We start from the raw sequence: 15794 nt of genomic DNA on the forward strand, positions 1-15794 counted from the left end.
CATCAAGTTGTAATTGGGCTAGTTTTCTTTGTAACTCTTTTTCTTGATTTGTTAGTTTGAGTTCAGTCCTTCTATGCTGTTCCACAGCATGAGCAACATAGTCACAGAATTCTTTGTGTGGTTTAGAGTTCAAGCCCACTACATCCTCAAGTTTGCTTTTGACAGCTGGAGGCATAGCATCCACCACAGCATTTCTGAACATAGTGATGAGTAAAGGGTCTTTATCCAGGTTTCCCTCAGTCTCTTGTTTCCATCTTTTTAATTGTCTCTGAACATATGCAACTGGATTCTCTGTCTCTCCTAGTTGTTCACCTCTCAGTGCCTTATTGTCCACTCTGTTTGGGTATTCAGTTCGTAAAGCTTGCCACACGACTGGCCGATATGGATCAAAAACAGTCCCATCCATGTAGTTTGAGTCCACAGCTCTGTCCAGTTCAGATATTTGGAGGATTTCTTCCATCTTTGTTCCTCCGAGAATTCTCGCCATGAGTGCTTTCATGTCCCCCACAGCTATTATTTTCCCCATCGTCTCTTCTTCAAAGGCTTTAATCCACTTCCCAGCTCCCTCGTGAATGTCAGGAAGACGAGTGGTCAGCCCCTCAAGATCCTGTGTAGCCCATGGAACATATTGCCCTTTGTTTCCTTTAATTAAAACAGGTAATTGTGTAGCCAATGGTCTAAGCCGCCCTTTATCTTTTTCTCGTGTCCACCTTTCTCCATCAAATGACATCTCCTCTTCACTTTCTTTTTCTCTAGCTTCTCTTAGTCTACTTCTACTTTTTAGCAGTTTATCTGTACTTTCAAGTATGTTTCCAATTTCAATAACATTTTTGGTTATATCTTCATCTATTCTTTCTTCTTCTTCTTCATCTTCTTCCTCTTCATCTATTTGTGTTACTGATGTCTCTTTGCTTTTTGCCCCACTTTTATACTGCTCTGGTGATCTTTTTACTGCTGCCCATGCATCTTTGTAACAATCTAACAACATTGGTTTTTTACCTTTTTTATCTTGTCTTATTTTTGGCTTTGCCCCCAAACTGGTTTGTTTATTTTCTAACTCAACTTGCCCTTCCATTTGCATTTCACCTGTAACTTCCACAATACCTTTAATTAATGGAAATTGCCCATCTATGTCTGATAAAAATGGATTAGTACATTTTCCTGTTTTCTCAGGTTCATTAACATTTTGTGCTTGTTTAATAGTTTTTAATAAATGTTCCCCTTCCTTCTTAAATAAGACCAATACCCTTTTTTCCAAATCTCTTTTTTCTTCTCTTTCTTTTGCCTTACTTTTTTTTTCTTTTGTTTTATAATTTTTTATCAATATGTCCATTTCCTCACACAATGCCACATCAAATGTTCCCTCCTTTGGCCATTTTGTCCCCTTATTTTTTGTGCGTTTCTCCCATTTCTTTGACATTTTAAGTATCATGTCTTTACACAATGGATATTTCAACCCTAATATGTCTACCGGAGTAGTTGCCATGTTCTTTAGTTTTTTATTACCTACTCTCTTACAATTACTCTCTTACCCTTTATTAATGAAATAAAAGTTTTTATATCAGTTAATAATAAGTACAAAGCAGGAGTCAATTCTTTTACCAATTAGTATATACTTTCACAATCTATGCATGTACTTTATAGATAACACTCATCATGAACACAGAGCCCATTCAACCACTTTATTATTGCATTCTTACAATCACACTCATACAAACACATTTGTCTATAAGACACTTAAGTCTACTGTAATATAAATTCACACCCTTTAAAAACTTTATTTTCTATAATACCACACCTCTGTATATTTTTGATTGTTTAGTTTGAGTTTTTTTTTTTTTTTTTTTTTTTGTTTTGTTTTGTTTTTTCCATACACTGTAAATGAATTCAGCAAAGATGTCAAATCAACATATATCCCTCCTTTATCATTTAAAACAAAAACATGGATTGGCTTGCACAATCAAATAACTTTTTCTTAATGCTATCATTCATTCACAGTGTATCAGCTTATACCATAAGCATTTTAATAATCTGTTCCAGTCTATCTGTATCCATCTAGGCCCTTTTACAGAATAAACACAGATTATTTAATTTTATCTTATTTTTTTTTCCATACACTGTAAATAAAATGCAGTATTGATGTCAAATCAGCATATGCTTAATTACTTAACTTAACAACATGAAACATGAATTGTCTTTCAAAACCAAGTTACTTTTCTTAATACTATTATCTTATTTACAGTGTATCAGCTTATTACATCTAATCAAAGCCCTCTTGCAATAAACATTTTTTATAATCTGTTACAGTCTATTTTATTCGTCAAAGGCCCTTCGTCAAAGGCTTTTTATATGTTTAAAAAATAAACACAGATTATATATTTCATTGCCCCTCAGCAATTTAACTTTTTATTGCCCCTTAGCAATATAACAATCTGTTCCAGGTTAATGCTAAAACAAGGCTTACTCAGCAAAACCACAGATTACACCTTGAGCTCAGGCTGTTTAATCCCTTCTTCATCATAAACATATCACACCATGCATTGAAATCCTTGGAAACGGAACCCATTTATTTTGTATCAATTTTGTTCTTAACTTTGGAAGAGCATTGAGAGTATGCTTACCACCACGAGCTATCATAGATGAACAACACAGACCAATAGAAAGAAAGAAATTTGCTTACCTTATATTAGGTAGCCCCCTGGTTGGATTGTGTTGCTCATCCCAACAGCCTGCCGTGGTCTCTCAATTCTATGCTCTATTCCGTCCCTGTTCGGGCGCCAAATGTTGTGGTTTCAGTTGTATAAAGAATGTTGTTGTAGATTTCAGTCTTAAAGAATGATGTTTTGAAGCTGAGGGTTCCTTTTCCAAGATAGACTTTAATATCAATGATACAAAGCCGAGTCGGTCAATTGAGCAACTAACAACTCTTGGCTTAGGCCCATGCTTATATACAGTTTTTCTGAAGGTTGTAACCACCCCTATATGCTACTTTTAAACATGTTTTATGTTTGCCAGGTGTTGTTTTCTTCATCATCTGCATATGTTACCCTAAATATTTTTAACTGGTAGGCACAGCCACCCATATTTGGATTTTCTACTCATGTATACATTTAAACATTGCTTATGCTGCACAACTTATACATGAATAGGAACCATGTATAGGTAATACTGGTCCTCACATGTTAACTCTGCATCCATGCACCCATGTAACAGAACCTATGGCTATTTATAGGCCGTGCTGTGCAGTTCTGCTTTACAGTCATGAGACCACTCTAATAATCTTTGAATCTTTTTCACTGGCAAACCACTCTTCACATCAAACTTTGTTCACCCAAATATAGTTCACACAAATATAGTTTTTGAATTAATATATACTTTTTGAATTAAAATTCTTCCACAGGTTCTAAATTAACATTTTTGACCACCAGCCAAAGTGGCTGGTAACTTTCTAAAGTTACCAGCCAATCAGCATTTCCACTAGCCAAATTTTTTCTGGTGAAAATAAGAGAATGCAACAATGATTCTTTTTTTTTTGCGTGCATGCGACAATCCTGACAAAACATGACAACATTTTTGTGATGAAACATAAGCTTTCTTCATTTCTCTGTCGATAGACATAAAGCTTTACTGGGGCACAGGCCCCCCATTTTTTGCTGACTTTTTTTGAAAGCCTGCTGTGTGCAAGAAGTGTGCAACACTTCTATACAATGTCCTTTGCTTAACCCACTATTCTACAGTGCAACAGGTACTGCGAAAGATAAATATGTATTTAAAAATATTTAAGTATAATCTTCATCATACCTAACATTATTAACATGTTTGGAGGCATACATGGCATAAAATGTTTGGTAATAATGACAGCAGAGAAATATTTTCTACATTATACAATGATAGCAATGATTAATAACTTATTTTTACAAGAATATTTTTAGAAACCAGTCTTTTTATGACTGATATACTAAATAATCTCAGTCATAGTTACTGCTAACTGTTATGTAAGTTAGTGTCCTAGAGTTAAATATTAGTAAACTAAATATTAATTTAATATCTGAAAATACAGAGCAATATAACACATACATCTGTTGATTTTCTCAGCAACAATGCAATTCAATAGACTTGACAAGAGGTTTTCCTGAGATTTTTCTTCTAATGTTTGAGACCTGACAGGGTGAGGATGTAGTTTGTCTTACCTCCCTTAAACTCATCATCTCTCCTTTCTGCTTCCCTTTCCCTGCTTTGCACAAAACATTTCTGATGTCCATCTACAGAAGCCAATAATTATCGAGTCAAAATAAGATTAGCATTATGATTTAGAAACTTACTTCTCGTCATGTTTTCATAATTACTTATTCGCGTGGCGTCCACTTTTGGATGCAGTTGCGCGCGCAGTGGAACGTAAAGATGCGCGTGGACATGAAAACATGCGTGCACGCGTCAGTGCGACTGCTTCGTCACTTTACAAGCGTAAATTGGGTAACTACATTGCATATAGATCTGTTTTTGCCGCTATTATCTTTGTTAAGGAATACACTAGTTAACTGCTAAAATTTAAACTTGAGATTTACACCTGGGCACAAAAGATTTACACTGGATCACATGCCCCAGTAAGGGGTGTGGCGACACCGCTGTCTTTTAGTCTGTCCTCCCTGCTCTGCCCGTTCGTTCTCCTTCTTCCTTTAGTTTTCTGGTGGACGCGCTCCACTCGTTTCCATGGTGTCTTGCGCTGGTTTCGCTGCAAACTGCGCGCAGCCAATTGGCGTATAAACATCATCATGTAGCATTACGGCACAGTGTTAATGGGAAATGTAGGAAGTACTGCCAGAGGGATAAATGACAGAGAACGAAGATGTATCTCGCATGCAATGCCTCATGCATCACCGGCCAAACTGGCTTGTAAGTTTTTATTAACACCCGCCAAAATGAATTGAAGATAATGAAGAAGGATAAACTGGGGCTATCACAGCAACGTAAATGCGGACTGAGCCGTGCTAAACATCGCCAAACGGACTCCGGCGAAGTGGAGGAAGACGGGCGTCCTAAGTGTTCACTTTGAGTGCGGTGGGTGAGTCTCTGTTGTTGTGGAAATTTCACTTTGACATGGTGCTGTGTACTGCTGTGTGTGTGTATTGTCAGAAAAACCCCCGCCTCCGCAAACCTCGCCGTGGGAGAACGAAGAGGCTGCCGTGTCAGTTGTTATTACCTGGCATATGCTGTGAGCACGCTCTGGATCTACAGTATTTCTGTGGTGTTTGTAGCAGTCGTTTATTTGTATCTGGGTTATTCTGAAGAGTGGTGGTGAAGAGTTGGACCGCTAGAGGCTGTGTGAGTACGACCACGAATTAATGCTACTTGTAACATTCATCTATATAACGCCTACTGTTGCAGAGTGAGGTGGAGTAGATCCCGTCTGTCCCGAGGCCTCTTCAAAGGGGCGCCCCTGTCCGGTGTTCTACCGTCTAGTAAGTGGAGAGGAGACGGCAGCACTCGGCTCGATGAGACAGCGTGGCGTTTTCCCCTCTGCAACCGCATCAACCGTCGAGAGGTTTGTCCCCGACGCTGCATCACAAACAGTCTCAAATCGTCTGGTAAATCGAGAGAGTCCGGTCACCGTAAGTCCACCACATTTTCAATCCAAATATAACATCTGTGAAATTTGACTGCCATCTGACCAAGAGTGTTGCTGTGTGGAATAGAACGAAGGAAGTGTACGAGGAAAACCTCGTCTGTACCGTACTTACTGTACGTTGTCCCAAGTGGAGAGGTGACAGCCTACCAGCAGTTTGAATAACCGTATCTTTGTGTCCCAGCCCGCAGCCTGTGGAGAGAGAAAGAGAAAGAACACGAGGAAACCCTGTCTGTACCGTACTTACTGTACGTTGTCCCAAGTGGAGAGGTGAGAGCCAACCAACGTTTGAATAACCGTATCTTTGTGTCCCAGCCCGCAGCCGGTGGAGAGAGAGAGAGAAAGAACATGAGGAAACCCTGTCTGTACCGTACTTACTGTACGTTGTCCCAAGTGGAGAGGTGAGAGCCAACCAGCAGTTTGAATAACCGTATCTTTGTGTCCCAGCCCGCAGCCTGTAGAGAGAAAGAGGGAGAGCACGAGGAAAACCCTACCTGTACCGTACTTACTGTACTTCGTCCCAAGTGGAGAGTCAACAGCCTGTGGAGAAAGAAAGTAGAGAAAGGAACGAGTAAAACCTTACCTGTACTGCACTTACCGCACGTCGTTCCCGGCCGAAAAAGGTGAGAGGAAGTCCATCGTAGTAAGATTAACTGATCTTCTGTGTTCCAGCGACAGTCTGCAGAAAGGGAGAGAAGAGACACAGATGTGAGACAAAAGAGCGCTCGCTACAACTAACCCCAGTATCACGTACTGAAGAAACACGGTCTGAAGTGAAAAAGGGGACGTAACGAAGGGAGCATCACAAGCCCAACACTTATCTTGTTTTACTCTGCCTCCAGGAGGAAGAGGAGGGCACCACGGGAACTCAAGACCAGGCGGAGGAGCCTGAGTCCCACATTCCCCTCCCGCAGTGCATTGGACCCCTTCTGCCCCCCTCTCTTACTCTTCCAAACCACTGCCCGCCTGGAGGACAGGGCAAAGAGTATCATTTTAATTCCCTTCCCCCTCCCCATCTCCCATATCCATTTTAAATAATTTAAATAAAGTTTACGTTTTTATACTTACGTGCACTTGTGTTGTCTGGTCATTGGGTTGGCTTTGGGGACCTCATCGAGGTGGAAGTTAAAAGGGGCGTGGCTGTAGTATAGCAGCAGCCAGCCCCGACGTGTGACAAAGTAACCGTTTTATTAAAGCAATAAGCCCCGCGAAGCAGTGGTGTTACAGTGCAGTTTATAACAGCTAAGGGGCTTCGCATCGTGCCTAACAATGCCCTTAAGCTGTTATAAACTGCACTGGTAACCCATTGCTTCTTGGGATTTATTGTTTAGTTCCCCCAGTCTTTGGCAATTTTGTGAGGAGGCAGATTAGAAAGGTTTATTGAATGATAGAACTCAAACTAAATAATAACTAAACAATCCGGTGATAGTTTAATGAGGGTAATGAGCATGATCTCATTAGTTGATCTCAAATGGTAAACTTAGAACTCTTTTGTTAGCTGATAAAGTCTCTACCATCAAGCAATAATATACAATATAACATGGGCTTTTCAACATCATTGGCCTCCTAAGATGATCCATTAAATCATCATTAAAAGTGGGAAACAAACTCCCATGAAAGGAGATTGACAGACTGATGCAATAGTTGCTCTTGATGCAGGTCACTGTCTTGTGTACTCATGTTTTTGCACATAAAATAATTTATATTTTAAATTTTTGTATTTTTGGGACATGAAAAACTAATCAAGCTAAATAAAACATGTTTATAGAATGGTATCAATGTGCCTTAGTACAACTGTGCATGTTTTTATTGGCTTGTTGGTTCTGTACTGCATATTCTGATTTTATGTATTTAAGACTAAAACCTTGAGTACTTGTTTTTATTAGTTCATCATTGTACCAAAGATATTAGTGAATTAAACCTATATCTCACCTACAATTTATATGTTTGGCCTGCAGTTTCCATAAACCCGCTGGCCACCTTGATGGGTTTATTAGTTATGCTGGTTTAAATATTTTGGATAGATTTAGGATGTGTTTAACTGATGTTCTAAACCAGGGGTAAAATATGGCATAGATGAGAGGATTTAGACCTGAATTAATATACAACATCCATAACATAAAATAGGCTATAGAAGAAGTCAATCTTGTGTTTGGTGTTAGAGATAAAATAAAAAAGGGAATCCAGCAAAACAGATAAACTGTCACAATGATTCCTAATGTCAGAGCGGCTTTGCTCTCAGATTTCCTCCTCACTGAACCTTCTGTTAGATGTTTTCCACTCCTCAGCAGAGAGTTTATAACTTTCACTTGATGATGTGCGACATAAAAGATTCTCAAATATAAACTTATAATGATGGTACAAGGAAGAAGGAAAGACACAAACAAATCAGCAATTGACCAGAAAAAAGTAAGCATAGTTATACATTCCCCATAACATGTGTATTTTCTAGGTGAGATAATGATCATTGCAACGCTATAAGCTGAAGAGAAAAACCAGCAAAGACATATAATAGTTATTGTTCTTGTCATTGTTATTTTCTGTGGGTACAGCAGAGGGTGACACACAGCCACATAACGGTCAACAGCTATTAAAACTAAATTACTCAGAGATGTACTTAGGAGCAGCCCCATGATTATTAAAAACAGTTTACAGATAGTCTCTCCAAAATACCAACATGTTTCTATCAACTTAGTTGCCTCCAAGGGCATGACAGTAAGTCCCACAAGTAGGTCAGACACAGCCAGAGAGAGAATGAGCATGTTGGTTGGAGTGTGAAGCTTCTTGAAATGAGAGATGGAGATGATCACCAGCAGATTCAGAAACACAGTCCATACTGACAGCAATGAAAAAAACACATACATGATATTGTATTCATGTGTGGAGCGTTTTGTCTTGATGCATGATGAGTTAATGGCAGGAAAGCAGTATAGGGTCCCATGATCTTCTGTCTCACAGGCCATGAGTAAAGTCTCCTCCTGTTTGGAGTTTGATCTGATCTCCACCCTGTTCTCTCATTTATATCTGAATCAGACTGACTCAACCCATTCACCACCCACTCTAATGCTGCATAATGATTTAATCTTTTGATATTTTGTTAATGTATTCATTGAAATACCTTTTAATAAATGTAAGAATCTAGTTTGTTTCCTTTCCTGTTATATAAGTACATTTTTTAAACTTAAAGTATAAATTGACTTGTTGTTCACATGAAACGTAGTTAAAAGAATAATAGGCCAAAAATTTAAATGAGCCAATAATTTGCTCAACCTAATGCCATACAAGGTGTATATGTCTGGCTTTCTTGTGCCTATTTGGGGCAGTTTCCTGGATTAAAGATTAAGCTAGGCCTTAGTTTTATTAGGACAATTACAGAGCACCTTTTTCATTACTAAAACAACTTTATTTTGTGTATTTGGTATTATACAATGTTTTTGCGTGTTTTTCGCTAACAAACATTATTTTCCACATACCGTACATTTTTGTAGCTCCAGATTTCACTCTCTTCCTGATGTCACAAGCCAGGGGCTGGCTGCTAGTGGTTAAGCCACGCCCCTTCTCAATTCCCACCTCGAGGAGGTCCCCAAAACCAACCCAATGACCAAACAACAACGAGGAACAGGTAAGTATAAAAAAAAAATTCTTTATTTGTTTAAATATTTAAAAGATACTGGGGATTGGGGAAAGGGGAATTAAAAACTAATGCCCGAATCTGTCCTCCAGGGGGCCACGAGCAAGCGAGTGACAGGGGGGTGGGGGTTGCGTCGGGGAACGGGCTCCCGCCTCTGGTTCCCTCTGCCCGTGGCGCGCTCCTCTTCCTTCCTGGAGGCAGAATAAATCAAATCAGTGTTGGTATAGACTTTTTCTTATCCGTGTACCTGTAGCTAGCTCGAGGCGGTTCACCGCCTATCTCACACAGCTCCTTGCTTGTCGACTCACTCTCCTTCCCTGTTCTCTCTTTCTCCACAGACTACCGCCGGGACACGAGGACACGGTGGATCGACCTCCGAGGGTTCTCTCACCTCTTCACCGACTGCGGCTCTTGGTAAGTATAGGTTTCCTTCCTTACCGTTCCTTTAACACTCACACGGGTTCTCTCTACTCCTCCACAGATAACTACTGGGGACACAAAGGCACTGTGAATCGGTTTCCAATGGTTTCTCTCACCTCGGCGCTGACTACAGCTTTGGGTAGGTATGGCTCTCTTCACAGTTCAGTATCTCAGTGCTCACGCTGGCTCTCTCTCTCTCTCTCCACAGATGACTGCTGGGACACAAAGGCACAATGAATCGGTTTCCAATGGTTCTCTCACCTCTGCGCTGACTACAGCTTTGGGTAGGTATGGCTCTCTTCACAGTTCAGTATCTCAGTGCTCACGCTGGCTCTCTCTCTCTCTCTCCACAGATGACTGCTGGGCCACAAAGGCACAATGAATCGGTTTCCAATGGTTCTCTCACCTCTGCGCTGACTACAGCTTTGGGTAGGTATGGCTCTCTTCACAGTTCAGTATCTCAGTGCTCACGCTGGCTCTCTCTCTCTCTCTCTACAGATGTCTGCTGACTACCGCTTCGAGGTAGGTATGGCTCTCTGCACAGCTCTCACAACACACTCCTCTTCCCTGTTGATTTGGCAGTTTTAACAGGTCATATATTACTTTAACAGGGTGGCGGACTTACGATAACTGGCTGCGCGATGCGTCAGCTAGACAGTGGTTTCCTATGTGACGCCGGGGGCCAAAACCCTCTCGGCGAGCTCGTTGGTCTACAGAGGGGCGAGAACGTCACGCCGGCACACCGGGTCGAGCGCTGCCCTTTCCTCGAGACCCGTTGGTCAATCGAAAACTGGACCGGGGCGCCCTTTCGTCGAGACCTCGGGGCGGCGGATCTCCTTCGCCTCCAACTCTGTGATGATAAAAGGACACAGGTAAGGTAGCAATATTATAGGTAATACTCACACACCGTCAATAGCACAGTTCTTCACCGCCACTCCTAAACTCAAGTCCGCCGAGCGTTTGGCTGGGAAAATACTTCGAGACGCCACTCCGTGATTTTAAGACTGAAACACACTCACAGCATATTCATGTACAGGTCTTACTCTAGGACCGTTCTTCCTCTTCGTCGTCTCAAGAACGAGTGACTGGAGGCGGGGGTACGTCAGACAAGACAACAGCAATCTCACTGCAATACACAGCATTACACAGCACCACTTCAAGTGAAAATTTCTACATCCAAGACTCACCCACCACGCTCAGTGCACACAATAGACGCCCGTCTTCCTTCACCTCGCTCTGGACGAAGAATATGGAGATGGTAACTCGGCCTAGTGTTTGTTTTCGTCACTGGAGCTGTTTCAGCACAAAGACCCTTTGGCTCACCCACCGCGCTGGTTCAGGGGTAGGGCCACCCACTCTCTTTCGGAAACACTCAAAGAGATATACAGGGCAAATACATGCACAACACTTCCATAAGGAGACTCCGTTACTCACAACTGCTGTACTTTCTTCGTCCCACGTTCCCCAAGATTGATCTCACACTGCTAGGACTCCAGATGCATAGACAAGGTGGTTTTCAGCCACCAACACCACTTTTCCACAAACGTATACTCACAATGGTGCGTCTTTCCTTCCTTCGTTTCTTTCATCCAAGGTCAGTATTCGTTTAATTCTTCTACCTATAAGGTCTTCGGTATCTTCATCAATGTAAGTCTATAATCCAAACGAGAGAGAGGGCAATACAGCAATCCAAAATAGCGTACCCGGTGAGCCCAACTCAACGCTACGATACACACCACCAACAGGAATAATAAGCACACCAACTGTGGTTTAAACTGCTCTAAAATACTCTCCTAAGTGTTGCCATCGTCCAATCACCCGGCGCTCCTCTTAATGACTCTCAGCTGTATGTAATTTGGCTGATTACAGCGTTCGCGACGCTACCGGATGTCCGGTGTTTTCTCTTACCGGTCCGGGCGGAAACATCCGGGCGGAACCAAACTTTCCCAATTTTTGGTTCCGCCTAAAAGATCGTCACTCCTGTGACATCGACGCACAGATTTCTGTGTTCCTGATTGGCCAGCTAATCTGTACATTGTGATTGGCTTGAATACCTCTGATATCAACCTGATGCCCAGCTGATGTCTGACCAACGATCACCGGCAGAACCCGCTTAATCTCCGCTAAATCTCCTTATCCGTTCTCCCAAGGGTTTTTCCCTCCTAGGACTTATTTTTCCTCGGATAAAAGCCCGGGTTTTTTTTCTCCTAGGGGGTTTTTCACCCTGGGGAGGCAGCATTTTTGGGCTTTACTTAGCTTCCTCTTCTAGACGTTACTTTAGTAATACGTTCGCTTATAATATTGAGTCATAGCCGCAGCAAATTTAACTGCTTATGCTATCATGTATTTTGTTGTGTTATCTGTCGTTTTTCTGTGCTTTTCACTGCTTCTATTTATGTAAAGCTGCTTTGAAACAATTGACTTTTGTGAAAAGCGCTATATAAATAAAATTGAATTGAATTGAATATCAGCTGGAAATGTGAAGCTCCTTACCATGTTTGAAAGATTTGGTCACAATGCAGTGTTAATAGGAGTTAACTTACAGGTTGAAGCGGGAGGAATTATGATAATGTCAGTCTTCTCTACATAACCAATCCCAGGAATTAAACTGTTGCCTACAGTCCGTGTGTTTGTTTTAGTCCTCCTGAAGTTGATAGCCTGTTGTTCAGCTTTATTAATAATGTCTGATTTAAGAAATAAATGTTTAAAACTTTGCAGGCTGAAACACCAAGGAAACGGCACCTTGGTCGCTGAATTGTACTGCGCTTCATGTAGGCTAGCTCTTTTTTTTTTTTTGGACGTCGAAGCCATTCGCCCTGAGATTAGGTAATTGCAGTCATTGGATGAATTCTGTTATACACGTTATTAAAGCAGTTGTTATTTCAAAGTATATGACTGAATTTAGCACTCCAATTTCATTTGTCTGATAAGAAAACTGGACTGGCACAAATTCATTCTGGGGGTCCAAGCCCCCCTTTGCCCCCCCCATGGCACCAGGCCTGGGCTAGAGAATATTCGAATGGCAGGACCGTGTATTGCTGTGCTGTCATGACGAGTGCGAATCTCAAGAGCAGTCTGTCAGAAGAGGTTATCAAACTGTGGAAGTAAGCATCCTTCAGATCCACTGATATAAACCAGCCATCTGGATGAATTAATGCCATAATTTATTTAGCATTTTTACAGTTGTTAACCAGTAGGCTTCTATTGTGGGATAAACAGGAGTTTCCTCCATACCCTTAGCTAGTGACACAATGCATAAAAAGTAAACCGTATTGAAAGGTTTTTTTTACACAAAGGGGATTGCAGTCTGATCTTTTCTACATAATGAAAGTGGAAAAAGTTCTTAACTGTCAAGCATATTTGTTTGTGCATTAAATTTCAAGTTTTTTGTGAACAGGCTATAAGCGCGTATAGCAGATGTACGAGAAAGTGGATAAAACTAGCTAACTATAGACAGTTTTAGCAGCAACACAATAAACAAACGTCTTTTATTGACCATATGCAACTTCCACATAGAATCAATAACAACATTTATCATAGTTTATAAGGGAAATAAATGACATGTACATTATTTGTTCAAATAACATGTATGATACAGCAGGGGTAAAAAGCTGACTTTAAGACAATTTATTTTACTGACAGCAGAATGTGATTGCTTTTATTTGGCCATGCTTTTGGCTTGCAAACTTTTTTTGTGACCCATTCTAGAATTCATTCATTTTATGATTCATTTTATACTTTTAATACTTTTAATCTTCATGTTTAATATTTAAAATGTGTGCAGGGTCTTCAGGGTGGGTCATGTTAACACCTGCTTGCTGCATCCAAAGATGATCCATCAAAGCATTGTTAAAAGTGGAAAACAAACTCACATGCAAGTCGATTGACAGACTGATGCAATAGTTGCTCTTGATGATGCAGGTCAGTGTATTGTGTGCTCATGTGTAACATGTTCAGTAATCCAACAGTAATTTATGCACATAAGATAATTCATTATGTTCATTAAATTCAACATTAAAATCAGTTTTCTCCGAAACACTAATCAAGCTAAATATTTTTATACAAATAGCATTGTTGTGCCTAAGTACTATTGTATGCGTGTTTTTATTTACTTGTTTGTTCTATGCAGATTCTGATGTATTTAAGACTAAAAGCAGAAAAGCCTTTAGACATTTTTGGCCTGCAGTTTCCATAAACCCGCTGTATACCCTGATGGGATTTATACCAAACCACTCTATTAAGCTCTGCCAAACTAAGAGTTTATTTAAACATATTCTCAGTTTTTAATGTAATATCTTGTGTCGACCAGTTCTTGAGAGAACAATGCTAGTAAATCCAGAACCTTAATAAATATTATAATGAACAAGACCAGTAGAAGTTATGCTGGCTTAAATATTTTGGATAGATTTAGGATGTGTTTAACTGACGTTCTAAACCAGGGGTAAAATATAGCATAGATGAGAGGATTCAGACCTGAATTAATATACAACATCCATAACATAACAGAGGCTGTAACAGAAGTCATTCTTGTGTTTGGTGTTAGAATTAAAATATAATAGGGAATCCAGCAAAACAGATAAACCGTCACAATGATTCCTAATGTCAGAGCGGCTTTGCTCTCAGATTTCCTCCTCACTGAACCTTCTGTTAGATGTTTTTCACTCCTCAGCAGAGAGTTTATAACTTTCACCTGCTGATGTGCGACATAAAAGATTCTCAAATATAAAGTTATAATGACTGTACAAGGAAGCAGGAAAGACAGGAACAGGTCAGTGATTATCCAGGGAAAAGTAATCATAAATGTACATGCTCCATAACATGTGTATTTTCTATTTGAGACATTTATACCAACTGAAATGTTATAAGCTGAAGAGCAGAACCAACAAACACAGATAATAATTATTGTTCTAGTCGTTGTTATTTTCTGTGGGTACAGCAGAGGGTGACACACAGCCACATAACGGTCAACAGCTATTAAAACTAAATTACTTAGAGATGCCGAGAAAAGCACCCCCATGGTTATTGTAAACAGTCTACAGATAATGTACCCAAAGTACCAACATGTTTCAATCAACTTGATTGCTTTCAATGGGATGCCAATAAGTCCAACGAGCAGGTCGGCCACAGCCAGAGAGAGAATGAGCATGTTGGTTGGAGTGTGAAGCTTCTTGAAGTGAGAGATGGAGATGATCACCAGCAGATTCAAAAACACAGTCCATACTGACAGCAATGAAAAAAACACATACATGATATTATATTCATGTGTGGAGCGTTTTGTCTTGATGCATGATGAGTTAATGGCAGGAAAGCAGTATTGAGTCTCATGAGCTTCTGTCTCATAGGCCATGAGTAAAGTCTCCTCCTGATAGGAGTTTGATCTGATCTCCTTACTGTTCTTTCATTTATAGTATGTCTAGGTCAGACTGACCAACCCATTCACCACCCACTCTGATGCTGCATAATGATATCATCTTTTGATATTTTTTATAATGTATTAATTTAAAGCAGAACTCCACCCTAAAACAACATTATGCTCCAACACTCTATTTCATCACATATATGTAATTGATTCTGCTGCCATCAAATGTACTAACCCCATATAAAAATGTAAGATTTTAACTGCTACAGTAACGGCGATTTGACGCCTCATCAAATCACCGGAAGAAAAATGCACGACTACATATTCTGAACGTTCTGAATGGGTTGTTGAGGCGAGATAATTGACAGTAGATGCTGTTTGTTGACTTCAGTTCAGCATTCTATATTGTCATCCCCTCCAAGCTAATCACTAAACTTGGAAACCTGGGTATTAACAGGCCACCAACCTCACACTCAATACTGGCGTACCACAGGGCTACATGCTAAGCCCCTTCCTCTACTCCCTCTTCACACTCGACAGTAGGCCCGTGAATGGATCTAATGCCAACATCAAGTGTGCAGACAATGCCAGGTTGATCGGTCTCATCAACAACAATGAGACTGCCTACTGGGAGGAGGTCCAGCACCTGGCCATGTGGTGCACAGACAATAACCTGATCCTTAACACTGCCAAGACAAAGGAGCTCATTGTGGACTTCAGGAAGGAGAAAAGAGGCACACATGTCCCTATCTATATAAATG

At 40.5% G+C, this 15794-nt stretch overlaps 2 protein-coding genes across 2 annotated transcripts; both read right to left on the bottom strand.

Moving 5' to 3' along the window:
* Window positions 1-7620: 7620 nt before the first annotated feature.
* LOC135738934 (trace amine-associated receptor 13c-like) lies at window positions 7621-8487 on the bottom strand. Its single transcript, XM_073815930.1, has one exon. It carries the CDS (start codon window positions 8485-8487, stop codon window positions 7621-7623), a length of 867 nt encoding a protein of 288 aa, XP_073672031.1.
* A 5565-nt stretch (window positions 8488-14052) lies between these two features.
* On the bottom strand, window positions 14053-15021 carry LOC135738928 (trace amine-associated receptor 13c-like). Its single transcript, XM_073815931.1, has one exon. It carries the CDS (start codon window positions 15019-15021, stop codon window positions 14053-14055), a length of 969 nt encoding a protein of 322 aa, XP_073672032.1.
* Window positions 15022-15794: the final 773 nt, after the last annotated feature.

The sequence above is a fragment of the Paramisgurnus dabryanus genome, chromosome 10, assembly GCF_030506205.2.
Source record: "Paramisgurnus dabryanus chromosome 10, PD_genome_1.1, whole genome shotgun sequence".
Classification (NCBI taxonomy): Eukaryota; Metazoa; Chordata; class Actinopteri; order Cypriniformes; family Cobitidae; genus Paramisgurnus; species Paramisgurnus dabryanus.

Excerpts from the sequence above, each read along its gene's own strand:
- LOC135738934 (XM_073815930.1), bottom strand. The coding sequence starts at position 8,487 with ATGTATGTGTTTTTTTCATTGCTGTCAGTATGGACTGTGTTTCTGAAT.
- LOC135738928 (XM_073815931.1), bottom strand. The coding sequence starts at position 15,021 with ATGGCCTATGAGACAGAAGCTCATGAGACTCAATACTGCTTTCCTGCC.